Source organism: Talaromyces rugulosus, chromosome IV (assembly GCF_013368755.1).
Source record: "Talaromyces rugulosus chromosome IV, complete sequence".
NCBI classification, from domain to species: domain Eukaryota; kingdom Fungi; phylum Ascomycota; class Eurotiomycetes; order Eurotiales; family Trichocomaceae; genus Talaromyces; species Talaromyces rugulosus.
Genome location: NC_049564.1, coordinates 2628965 through 2641838, shown reverse-complemented (window position 1 = coordinate 2641838; position 12874 = coordinate 2628965). Strand labels below are relative to the sequence as shown.

The 12874-nt window shown below is 48.4% G+C and overlaps 5 protein-coding genes across 5 annotated transcripts; 2 read left to right on the top strand and 3 right to left on the bottom strand.

Annotated features, from left to right (window-relative positions):
* Nucleotides 1–172: 172 nt before the first annotated feature.
* TRUGW13939_07720 (uncharacterized protein) lies at nt 173–2090 on the top strand (the record flags this gene model as incomplete). The annotated part of the gene is made up of 5 exons (XM_035490858.1): nt 173–308; nt 371–744; nt 798–1520; nt 1577–1592; nt 1642–2090. 5 exons carry the CDS (start codon nt 173–175, stop codon nt 2088–2090), a joined length of 1698 nt encoding a protein of 565 aa, XP_035346751.1.
* A 416-nt stretch (nt 2091–2506) lies between these two features.
* Nucleotides 2507–4696, bottom strand: TRUGW13939_07719 (uncharacterized protein; the record flags this gene model as incomplete). Its single annotated transcript, XM_035490857.1, has 5 exons — nt 2507–2696; nt 2759–2908; nt 2971–4135; nt 4183–4338; nt 4399–4696. 5 exons carry the CDS (start codon nt 4694–4696, stop codon nt 2507–2509), a joined length of 1959 nt encoding a protein of 652 aa, XP_035346750.1.
* An 855-nt stretch (nt 4697–5551) lies between these two features.
* TRUGW13939_07718 (uncharacterized protein) lies at nt 5552–7061 on the top strand (the record flags this gene model as incomplete). The annotated part of the gene is made up of 5 exons (XM_035490856.1): nt 5552–5752; nt 5807–6655; nt 6720–6784; nt 6852–6963; nt 7023–7061. The coding sequence occupies 5 exons, from the start codon at nt 5552–5554 to the stop codon at nt 7059–7061; spliced, it is 1266 nt and encodes a 421-aa protein (XP_035346749.1).
* Nucleotides 7062–7289: 228 nt separating this feature from the next.
* Nucleotides 7290–8923, bottom strand: TRUGW13939_07717 (uncharacterized protein; the record flags this gene model as incomplete). The annotated part of the gene is made up of 4 exons (XM_035490855.1): nt 7290–7485; nt 7558–8018; nt 8074–8527; nt 8574–8923. The coding sequence occupies 4 exons, from the start codon at nt 8921–8923 to the stop codon at nt 7290–7292; spliced, it is 1461 nt and encodes a 486-aa protein (XP_035346748.1).
* A 1183-nt stretch (nt 8924–10106) lies between these two features.
* Nucleotides 10107–10859, bottom strand: TRUGW13939_07716 (uncharacterized protein; the record flags this gene model as incomplete). The annotated part of the gene is made up of 1 exon (XM_035490854.1): nt 10107–10859. One exon carries the CDS (start codon nt 10857–10859, stop codon nt 10107–10109), a length of 753 nt encoding a protein of 250 aa, XP_035346747.1.
* Nucleotides 10860–12874: the final 2015 nt, after the last annotated feature.

Genomic DNA, 12874 nt, shown 5'->3' with positions numbered 1-12874 from the left:
GGTGATGATGATGAGTGTTTTCTCATCATTCAAAAAGTGCTATAATATACGGACCGTTGACGTAAATAAACCAAAGTATCAATATCATTGTTTATCGTATTCAAAAGGGAAAAAAAAAAATCTTGATATAAATCTTTCCAACATTTGAAGCTCATCGGATAGTTAGACAGCAATGACGGACTCAACCCCAGCCCATACTAAAAAGTTCAACACAGAGTTGACTGATTACTCTACGCGCCACACGGAGAATTCAGGTCCATATGCCGACGATCTTGACATTGATGCGATCATTGTCGGTGCTGGCTTTGGTTTGATTTGTCTTTGAATCCCCTCGTGGTCTTGGATAAGAAGCTGACTGTCTTAAAACCAGCCGGCATCTTCATGCTCAAAACCCTTCGTGACCGTGGCTACAAAGTAGTAATATATGAAGCAGGAAACGACCTCGGCGGAACATGGAGATGGAACTGCTATCCCGGTGCCGGCGTGGACTCGGAGGTCCCCGAGTATGAGTTTTCTTGGCCAGAGGTCTGGAAGACATGGAACTGGACCACGAATTATCCCAACTACAAAGATTTGCGGGGCTACTTTGATCATGTAGACAAGGTGGTTGGCATCAAGAAGGATTGTTCTTTCAACACGGTGGTTGTAGGTGCTAATTTTGATACATCTACTGGCAAGTGGAGCGTTCGCACCCAGGATGGCCGAGTAGCCAAATCCAAGTTCTTGGTGCTTGGTACTGGGTTTGTATGTATAAGTTTATCTTGCTATATTTGCTGGGAACTAATGTTCTTATGTAGGCTGCAAGACGTTATATCCCAGACTGGCCCGGCATGGACAAGTTCAAAGGAGTCATCCACCACTCTTCCTTCTGGCCCGACGAAGAAGTAGACGTCAAGAATAAACGCTGCGCTGTCATCGGCACAGGCGCCTCCGGAGTCCAGATCGTGCAAGCCTGGGGCCCAGTCGCCGGCGACGTCAAAGTCTTCCAGCGCACACCCAATCTAGCAGTGCCCATGCGCCGCCGAACCCTCACACTCTCAGACCAAGAACACAAAAAAGTTTTGTATCCAGAGCTCTTCAGATACCGCGAGACAAGCTTTGCCGGATTCCACTACGACTGGTACGAGAAAAACACCTTTGACGATTCGCCCGAGCAACGCGATGCCCTTTACGAACAGGTCTGGGCCGATGGCGGATTTCGGTACTGGGTTGCCCTGTACAAGGACACTTTAATGAATGCCGAGGCAAACAGAGCTTCGTATGATTTTTGGGCAAAGAAAACCCGTGCGAGGATTGGGGATCCTAGAATAAGAGATATTCTGGCGCCGGAGAAGATGCCGCACTTTTTTGGTGTGAAGCGTCCATGTCTAGAGTATAATTATTTTGAGCAGTTCAATAGGCCGAGTGTCGATGTGGTTGATGTCAAAACCAACGGGATCAAAGAGTTTACAGAGACAGGGATAACATTGGAGGACGGCAGTCATCATGAATTTGACGTTATTGCTGTTGCAACGGGCTTTGTAAGAAGTCTGATCAAACATTTCAAGAAGAGAAAATGGCTAACAATAACACGCAGGATGTCGTTACTGGAGGTGAGCCATATATTATCAAACTGACAGCCACATACTGACCACTAAAAAGTCATGACCCAACTTGGCCTAGAAAGCATCCAAGGCGCAAAACTGCACGACGAATGGGCCCCCGGAGCAAACACGTATCTGGGCACATCAGTCAGCGGCTATCCCAACATGTTCCACATCTACGGTGCCCACGGGCCAACCCTGCTCAGCAACGGGCCATCCACAGTGGAGATCCAGGGTCGATGGATCGTTGACATGATTGACAAGATGCAGCAGAATGGTATCAAATACGTCAATCCAAAGCGCGAAGCCGCCGAGCAGTGGAAGAAGCATATTCTGGAACTGAACGATAGGACCTTGTTTCCTACGACTAGTTCTACTTATATGGGTGGAAGTATTCCTGGTAAGGCGTACGAGCCTGTTTGCTACTCTGGTGGGATTCCGCTGTATAAAATGGAAATTCGAGCGGCGTTGGATAGTATGGAAGGGTTTGAGGTAGTTCGTGTTTGATTTACATGTATGCTTCTTGTCTTGTCATTTTGTTTGGTATGTAGCCATAAGTACAACGACATGGAATATTGAGGGTCCATAGTTACCTCAGTATGTAACATTTGAATCGAAAGTCTTGACTCGGAGCACGAGGGATAGCTGATTGAAGTACGAGTTTTTGTGAAAAGCCCTTGTTTCTTTGTAAATTCAAGCATTCTCAAAAGTGTTCAAAACGATCAATCATTTATGCGTAGGTAACATGTGACCATAGAGCGTAAAGCAGAAACAAACCTTGAACTTTGACCACCCATATATGTCAACTGATAGTCGCACAAATTTGTTGCACGTAGACAATCTGTGTAAACCATATTCTTATTGTAATCTAGTATTTTGCAAGGACTCCAAAAAATAAATATCAGATCACCTTATTATGTACATCAAAGCTTAGCACTACCGGTTTCAATCGCCGCCCAGCTGTCTGCTTCAAGTTTCTCATAGCTAGGCCCGCGGCGTTTGCCCCTGGGGTTTAGCCAGTACAAGGTATCGTCTTCCCAGTCTTTGTTCGGGTTCCAGCCGCGTTTGGATAGGTCGCCCTTGGCTTGTTTGAATGTGACTCCAGTGGCCACCCTAAGGAGAAATCCGATTAGTTGGTCGTGTTTATAGATTAAGGGGGAAATAAAGAAACATACTCGCTGGTGATCCTGACAAGTCTCGGCAAGGCATACGAGGGGACACCCTTGGATTTCAGCGCCGAGTAGAGATTTTTGATATGCTTTGCTTCTGTTTCGGGTGTTCGGCGGGTAAGAGTGATGCTTGCAGCACCTGCTTTGCCATCGTAGCTGTTGCAAGAAAATTAGTATGATGCTATTATTTTTCCGAGAAAAGAGAGGAAGAGATATACTTGTCTAGTTTCACTCCGTAGACAACAGCATCCTGCACATTGTCGATCTTGCAAATATGATCTCGCACCTCTCCAGCGGATACGTTCTCGCCTTTCCAGCGAAATGTCTCGCCAACACGGTCCCCAAACCGGATCCACCCATCTTGATCACGGACGAGAAGGTCGCCCATGCGCTGAAACAAGTCTCCCTTTTCAAACACGTCGCGAATGAGTTTCTTCTCTGTGGCATCGTTGTTGTTGAGATACTCCGTTAGTGTCTGACGGTTGCGCACACGGCCAATAGCTTCACCTTCTTCGCCAGTCTTGGCCTTTACACAGAATCCCGTCTTGGGATCCCGATAGGGCATTTCTGTTTCATTGTCGTACTTGACAAGATATGTATCTTGTTCAAAGTACTGTCTAATAGGGCCAAAAAACCCCACAGCCCCGGCTGCCCAAGCACCGCCATAGAAATTGTCGAAGCGTGCTACACCTTCAGTGGAGCGATATATCTCCCGGATTTCATCAACATTGAAGCGGTCCCGGAATTTCTCCCAAATGTCCCCTCGCAGACCGTTTCCGTATGCAACCTGACATTGATGTTTCTGGTCATAGGGCGAGGGAGGCGATGCTAAAAGATACCTGCAAAGTTCGCCAATGTATAGAATGCGATTTGCCTTGGATTCATGGACGTCTTTCCAGAACTTTGAGGCAGAAAATTTTCGTCTGAGGCAAAGTGTGCCGCCAGTTCCAACTGAATAGCAGAAACCTCCAAAGAATGCGGTTCCATGGAATAGTGGTAATGAGGAGTATATTCGCAAAGGAAAATATTTTTGGGCGTTCCTCATATCCTTGGCCCCAGGATTAGATGCTACCATAAGCATATTGTTTAGAATGGAACAAGCTTTGGGGTTTCCGGTTGTTCCTGATGTGTAGATGAGAACTGCAGGATCCGAGACTTTGCGTTTTGCCGGTTTTATGCTTGAGACAACCGAGGCGGGAATCTGTTGCAATGCGTTAAGATCGATATATTCCTGCTCGGATGATGGTGGGGGAGTAATATTGTCAAACGAAGAAATGTTGAGTGAGATTTTTGGAAGATCCGACTTGACGTGCTCGGCAAGGTCGAGGGTTGAAATAACAAGTTTGGATGCTGAAATTGTGAGACAGTGTTGAAATGTGTCGTCTAAATACATCAGTACATTATCAACAACAAGTAACCTCTAAGCTTACCTCTCAGACTCGTGTTGATCATGGCCGCAACAGCACCGAGCTTGGCCAGTGCGTAGACTGTGAATACCATCTCTGGCGAGTTGGTGGTGAAGATGGCGACGAAATCACCAGGCCTTATGCCACGAGCATGGAGATGGGCCGCGAAGCGATCAGCCACTGAAAATTGTCAGTCAGTCTTGTGCGTCCATAGTCAATTCCATGTTGAGCAACACTCACAATCCTTGACTTGGCTATAACTCCAGGTCTTATTCTCAAACCACAGCGCATCAGCAGCACCCTTGCCATCCACTTCAATCACCCGCTCCAGCAGCTTGTAGACAGTGCAAGTATCGCCCATCTGAGCAATACGCTGGCCCAAAAGGGTTCCAAAGGCGCGCTCATCCCGGAGACTGTCGATGTCGGTCTTGATGCCAAACTTTGCGTTTGTGTAGGCTGCTGCAGCGAGGGTCAGAGCTGTGCCGCCGAGAGCGGTTGCGGCGTCCACGCTGCCTGCAGCTTCTGCGATCAAATCCATGGTTTGCTGGTCGGCATGGATTATTGGAGGTGAGGAAGGGAGTAGAATTGGAGATGTATGTGCTGAGCGTCGAAGGAGCTAGCTAGCTAAATAGCTCGGCAGACGAGACGTGCAGTTACCGCCCTCACTGTTGGGGGGCGATTGGCCCGCAATCAAGTGCCGATTGAATGATTGTTTGTGGTGACATGTTTTCTGCTATTTTTATTTCATTCCTATGGTTTATTTATTTATTTATTTTCTTTCTCTTTACTGGACTTTATGATAAACAAACAGGTACGAGCCCCACAGGTGTTGGGGAAGTCGGAGATACTACATAACAAGACAACGATAACGATAACGCAACACTCCAGACTAGACATGTATATATAACCTCAGCAGATGGAAAGCAGCTGTATTGATATAGTATAATACCAATAGTAATCACAATCATAATCACATACTAATCGTAATAATCATAATACTTACTCGTCCCTTTCAGGTTCCCCGCATAGATCGACTGTGGGGCCGCCGATAGTGACTGGTGTATCGCCCATACACAGATACAGCCGTAACTGCCCGCAAACCGCCCAGCCGAGGCCGACTGTGACGCGTACGGTACGGCAGCGTAAGTTTCCCCGACGGCAGGTCGAGTCGGCAATGAGAACAGCCCAAGGCCGAGGTCTTTCTCTCTCTCTCTCTCTCTCTCTCTCTCTCTCTCTCTCTCTCTTATCTCTCACTGTGTCAACTACTGTTTACTGATCGGCTTATCAAGCAGCACGTGCGGATAAGGATAAAAAGCGTCGCCTTGCTGTCAACTCTCGCGTGTTTGCACTCGTTGACCGCTCGCTCAGTGGAGATAATTCAAAACAAAGCAAAATGTCGTCTGCTTCGCAACGTCTCTCGGCCATTGCCAGCCAAGTCTCTGGCGGCGGTGATTCAATCGCGAAAAAGCGTATCCTGGAGAAGAAGCCAGACGATGTGGTCATCACATTTGCTGCGCGAACACCGCTCACAAAGGCCAACAAAGGTGGCTTGAAAGACACACAGCTGGACGAGCTCTTGATTTCTCTCCTAACAGTGAGTTGACAACAATACTAAATGCACACAAGGCACTAACGAATATCTTTCCAGAGCGTCCGCGAACGGTCGAAGATCGACCCAAACCTCGTCGAAGACGTCTGCGTCGGCAACTGTCTCAACCCAGCTGGCGCCTATGTCGCTCGCTCGGCCGTGCTCGCGTCCGGCTTCCCAGCAACCGCAGCCGCCTCGACCGTGAACCGATTCTGCTCGTCGGGCCTGCTGGCCGTGCAACAGATTGCCAACCAGATCATCGCCGGGTCCATTGACGTGGGCATCGCCGTTGGCGCCGAGTCCATGAGCACCAACTCGGACGGCGGCGCACCCAACTTCTCCGACAAAATCTTGAACCACCCTCTCGCCTCGCAGAACCAGCAGCCCATGGGCCAGACCTCGGAGAACGTAGCCGGCCAATTCAGCATCCCGCGCACTGCGCACGACGAGTTCGCTGCACGGAGCTACCAAAAGGCGGAACACGCGCAAAAGGCGGGCTGGTTCAACGACGAAATCATCCCCGTCAAGACAACCATCAAAGACCCCAAGACCGGAGAAGTGAAAGAAATCGTCGTGTCGAGCGACGACGGCATTCGCTACGGTACAACGGCCGAGGGCTTGTCCAAGATCCGCTCTGCGTTTCCGCAGTGGCAGCCGAGTCACACAACGGGCGGAAACGCCTCTCAAATCACCGACGGCGCCGCTGCGCTTGTCTTGATGAAGCGTTCTCGCGCACAGGAGCTTGGACAGCCGATTGTCGCAAAGTATGCTGGTTCTACAGTTGTCGGCCTGGAGCCGAGAATTATGGGCATCGGTCCAAGTCTTGCTATTCCCAAGATCCTGAGCAAGACGGGGTTGACTGAGAACGACGTTGATATTTTTGAGATCAATGAAGCATTTGCTTCTATGGTATTTTCCTCCTCTCTTTCCATTTTTACTATGATTTGTAACTGACCAAAAATAAATAAAATAGGGAGTATACTGTGTTCAAAAGCTTAATCTTCCGCCTGCCAAGGTCAACCCTCGCGGTGGTGCCATGTAAGTTTTTTTTCTCTTATCCCACAAAAACAAAATCTTTATTATATTTACATTCTAATGTGAACAGTGCTTTTGGACATCCCCTCGGCGCCACCGGCGCTCGACAGGTCGTGACGGCTCTCTCTGAATTGAGGAGAACAGACAAGCGGATTGCCGTGACATCGATGTGTGTAGGGACTGTAAGTGACGTTTCTATAAAAAAAAAGTAGTTGATTGAGATGGCTAATTTGAGAATTAGGGAATGGGCATGGCTGGCGTTTTTGTTTCTGAGCATTAGGCATTTTTGAGTTTATGCTTGGATGTATGAATGAATGTTGGTTTTGATACAAACGACTGCGTATGCACAGGGCTTCAAAATATTGTACAGACAATTTTACTGTAGAGCAAAATAACGAGTTTATAAATCCACTCAAGGATATAAATATTTACATTCTAGAGTACAGTTGATTCTAACGAATGGCGTCTAGAATAGCCGGCCGGCTCTCTTGCTATAAAAAAAAAAAGATCAAGAAGAAACACCCTCAATCGACCCAATCTTGGCATTCTCACACCCACTACCTCCCGCACAGTTGTGGTAAATCGACAAAGTTGCTGGGCCGCCACACATTTGCGTGGAATTGCCGCTGCAAGGATCTAGACAGTCACCAAGAACACCGGGGATCGGGGCACGGTCGTCGGCAATGGAGTTGCTGCAGTAGCATCTTAAAAAGAGAAAACAAAATTATTAGCTATTGAGTAACGGATATTAAACAAGAGGAAGAGGAAAAGCTTACTGTTCAGAATATTCCAATCCGGCATACGAATATCCAGCATCATCGCAGAACTTGATGCAAGTCTCGACGGTCATGTCCGCGGTACTCTCCGAGGTACCATCCATAGTACGCGAGCCGACATCGTCAAATCCACAGCCCGTATACTGCCAGTTTAGCGATGCGGTGACATCGGTATAGTACTTGGACAGCACAGAATCCGTGATAACAGCTGTGTCGTCGCAGGTCTGCGGCGTGGCTTGGTCGGGACCCCAGGTTACGTTGTTGCAGCCGGGGAGGGTGTCGAGCACGCCGGTGGCTTGTTCGTCGACAAAGGCTGGGAGAGTGCACATGGCAGACTCGCTGTTGGTGAAGAGGTCAAAGTGCTGAGAGCCGTCGGCGGCGAGGCAGTCGGAGATGAAACCGCTGTCGGCATTGCAGTTGTCGACGGCGTATTGGAGGATGTCAATATCCCAGCCGTTGACCTAGTACTTTGTCAGAGAGACAATTAAAAATGAGGAAACAGTAATGAAAGCTTACAAAGTCACCGTGGAATCCGTATCCAGTGGGATCGCCCATGGCCCAGACAAAAGGCTGCTTGTCATCCCACCACATGTCCGCAAAGAGATTGGTCTGGAAGATGATTTCATAAAAGATCGATACGGTATGAACAGGATGACTCTCCGGGCAGACACCATCGTTGTAAGCGCCAGACTCCGGGTAGGCCATGTGCGATTTGTGATCCTCCGAGTCGAGGTTCTTGCCATCCCAGCACGAGGGGAAGAATACTTGGGCGCGGAGACCGTCTGCGCAGTTGTAGTCTGGGAAGCCGTTTGTCTCGGGCCTGGCTGCGCCGTTATAATCTAAACATGCGTAACTGACAGCCTGGGAAGCAAAGTCGTCGGTGTAGTTGCGCTTGAAGGGGTTGCCAGCAAGCATTCGGAAGCCCTCGGGGAAGGCTTTGAGCTCGTCGTTGTTTGCACCAGGGCGTTGACTGGGACTATTAGTCAAGTATAATCTATGACAGGCAACAGACTCACAGGTAATAAACAGTAATCCCGCCCATGGCGCCGTTGCCGTCTCCAGACACTGGAACGCTGACAAATGTGCCATTCTGGGCACGATAGTATAGATGAGGAACCCAGTAGTTGGACAAGTCTGCCTTGATAGGGCAGGAAGAGCAAGACGAGGACCGAGCATCCTCATAGGTCATGTTAAAGTTGAACGCGCTTCCTCCAACAATAGAGTGCACATGACCAGAGATCTCGCCAGGGCTAACAATCGGGTCAGCACGCTGGTCAACGAGACGGCCAGGGCATGGCATGCGAAAGAATGCAGCTGCTGGAGCAGCGAAAAGGGCCAAAGGCCCGAGAGCGAGAGTTGACTTCATTTTACCAGTTGCGGTAGTATTTTTTTTTTAAGAGAGTGTGCTGAATTGAAATTTCAGATGTCGGATCAACCGACAAGAAGAGTAAGAAAAGAGTGCAAGTCACAGACTTTGATAATGAATGACAGGCAAAAGCCAGAACAGACCGACGTAGAAAGATGGTGTTGACAGGCCGACTATATACATGCGGTTTTTGCGAACGAACTTGCGGCGATCAGGCGGTCGATCCCCATTTTAACCAGGGGCCTGGGTGCTGAGTCTCTCGATTCCAACGATTGGTTCGAGGCTCAAACATTGGATAATAAGCACTGGCGCCGGGGGTGGGTGGTACCTGTCGGCGACTAGATGAAACGCCGTTAGTTTCTCTAGCATCTGTTGGACAGGTAGGATCAGCATCAACTTAAACGAACACCACGACCGTTGACTACATTTCTAGGTCGACTAATATGATAACAGGCAGTCCCCAAAGGTCATAATGGTTTTGTCAGGTGATCGGAATATTAAACTGGCTGATTGCTTGTATACCGCCCGACAAGCTGTTTGTTTCTCGTTACCAAGCAATTCCAAAGATAAACTCCTATGCTAAGCGAGCACTGGACGTTTCGAATTTGCACTATAATAGGAACCCATGATTATAGTAATTGAAACAGTCACTTCCGAACTGCTGGTCCTAACCTGTTGGGACGAGCCAGAGCATTCTGGCCCGCAAGCTTCGACCCGCCCAGGAAGTTTAAGCACGATTAGGCTGGTCGCTAGCACGCATGTAGAACATGGTGTCCAAAACCTCTGGAGTGCTGACCCGCCAAGCTAGAATGGGGGTGAAACGCTCGCTGCCAGAAAGCCCGAGAAAGCCTCAGCGGGTGTTGCTGCCATTCGCGGGTCTAGTCACGGCGCTTGGCTGTGTCGTCGTGGGGCTAGTTTGCTTCCTGCAACGCCGGATAGGACGAGAACTTGTCCATGAACCAATGCGGATATTATAGTTCCTAATTCTGATAAGACTCCTCGTTTGGTGTAATAAAATAAAGATGAGCAACACGTGGAGAGAATCGCCAGAAGAATTGTGACTGTGTCTGCTTAGTGCATAAAATGGACCGTGTCGAAGATGGCGAGAAAGTTGAGTTCAATGCTAATAATCAAGACGAAAGAAGACCTGCAGACGCTCGGTCTATCTCTAGACGAGACTGGCTTACAGATCATACCGCACCAAATCGTACGCACCCCCCTTCTTCCGCGCATTCTGGTAAGCCGGCCGCTCGTGGACCCTCTTCAACCAGTCGGCAACCTTGGGATACTTCTTTTCATCGATCAGCTTCTTCTGAGATGCCCCGTCTAATGGCCACATCATGTTGAAATCTGCCAGTCCCAGGGTTGGGCCCGAGAACCACGGCGTCTCGCCCGACAAGGCGCGCTCCATCAGCGCCAAAGGCCCGTCAATGTCCTTGCTGAAAATAGCCTCAATCGGATGGAAAATAGCGCTCATCAGCGGGCGCACAATCCACGGAGAGCCGATCGGGATAGTCTGAAAGTAAGTGATGCGATCAACGACTACGTTGACGGTGCTGTTTGCAAACTCCTGGAAAAACACGTCGCGCTGTCGGTCCTCCTCGGTGGCAGGCACCCATTCCCCCTTAGAGTACTTGTCAGATAGAAATTGAAGAATCAGACGGGACTCTGTCACCACCGTCCTCTTTGTTTCGCTTCCATTATCGATAAACTTTAGAGGGCGGTACACTTCAACCCCGGGAATCTCGAGGATGGGCGACTTGCCGAGGGGAAACACCTTTTGCAGCTCAGCCGGGGCGCGTCCTCTTTGGCGTTTGTAACTTTTTAGTTCGAATTGTAGGCCATGAGAGAGAGCTAGTTCTTCAAGCGCCCAGAGCACGCGCATCGACTGCGCAGAGCTCAGGTGGTGCAGAATCGGTGTCGGGAGGGGATCCATGTGTGCTTTTTTCGATTGCGTGAAGACGAAGTGTGCTGAACATGGAAGGAGCTCTTGGCAATTGCTTTTTACCTACCCGGCCAGAACTCCACTAGCAATACCGGTGCCATTTGGACACAAGTCCTCCCATCAACGCTTGCGTCCAATCTGGAATTTCAGCCAGACACTACACTCGCTGCGCAAGTGTACGGAAATCCTTTTGCCGTCGTGGCGCAGTATCCGATGGGCACGGAGATTCGGACGGCTATTGTGGACAGCTATCAGCATGTGCAGCGGTATCTCTGCATTACGGGATTATATTTGTCTATTCCGTTGATTGGATTTGCCCTTTGTTTGAGGAATCCGGTGCTTGATAAGAGTCAGAGTCTTGTGGAAGGGAAGAGGGAAAGATGCAGAGTAGCGGAATGCTAGGGTTTATATGTACAGAGCTAACCCTATGTTTCCGTGTAGTTGTTGAGGTCATAAAAGTATCCCAGACGACTTCTGGTGTCAAAAGCTCGTACATCTGATCCACTTGCTGTATAGGCCAGCCGATTGAATTTCGGAGGCCGAAATATGCCCAGCCCTTTGCTTTATAACTATCAGAATGCCCCGCACACCACCTTCACAATAATCTAACTGCCAATGAGGCCGTACGCTGTCAATAGAAGCAGTATTTAGCCATGACGTTACTTTCATTGGCCCTCTTATTCTCGACGCATACTCTGCTGACTGCCTGTACCATCTGCTAGCCTGCACTATATATACACGAGTGACTCTCGCACCTTCACGGAACCTCAGACATACCAGTCATTACACTTAAAAACAAGTCTGCTATTAATCTCAGTTTCCCGAAAGTTGACGAGAGCAGACTGACCCGCTACTATATCAACAGCGCAACGACGAGCCCTATGCAGGATAACAGCAGGGACGGGATCCTGGGCGATTAGACTATGCTTAACAGCATGATTGAGGTTAGTGCTAGCTTCAAGGCACCCTACCTGATCTGGGATAATATAGAAGAGGGCAAGGCTTATCTGTTCTATAACCACGTGGGAGATAGCCGAGGGGTTGGATGGAACGGTATTCGACAAGTTTGTCACGGATGACCCTGCTAACACGCTGGGAGATAAGCATTGGGCTGAGTACAAAATAGAAGTAAGTAGCTCTGCTAATATTTATATATCCAAATGTTCACTGACCAAAAGAGCAAAAAAGCAACGGGGCATTCGCAATAAATGCCCAACACACATGTGGAACGTAAGCAGGACCACCTTGATTGAAGGCACATACTACACGAACGATATAAGATTTCCCAATCCCATACCGCTGGGAAATTTGTACGACTATGCGAAGGAGCGCAATTTGCAGCTGCAGGATCGAAATGGCCTAGAATTACTGGTTAAGATGTTCGGAACCTTGGTGAAAGCAGTCCTGGACATGGTTAGGGGTGATATCGCGGGGGCCATAATGGAATTTGTTAATTTCACCGAAGATGAGCTCAAAAAAGCTAACCCGAATGCCAAAGGCATGATCACGGCAGTTATGGAGATTGGGAAGGCCGTAATTGACGCAGCGGGCAAGAAGATTAACACAGATAGATGGTGTAGGCGAAATTGTCACCAAGCTCAGCATCCTTACTGTCACAGATTTTGGTAGTTGGTAAGTTCCCAAGACCAGGCTCTGGTTATTTTATAGCCATACCTAGACAGAACAATTACCTCCTGTGAGATGATAAATAAGGGGTGTTTGTTCCAGACACCCCATAATATAGATCAGCCTGCTATAGAGCCCTTGAACCTATATAAGTAATACAGTGATCCGTTTACGCATACGCGGTAACTGAGCTATACTTCTAACCTTGTAGATAATTGCGGCTTAAATAGCAAAAAATCCGGGTGTATACATGTATATGTCAAACTCACATTAATACAAAAGGGTATCAGTTTATGTGAGTATAAGCATTGCTGATGATTAGATTCGTGTTATTTTATACAGAATTTTAAATCAATACTCAATGTTGCTATAATATGCTT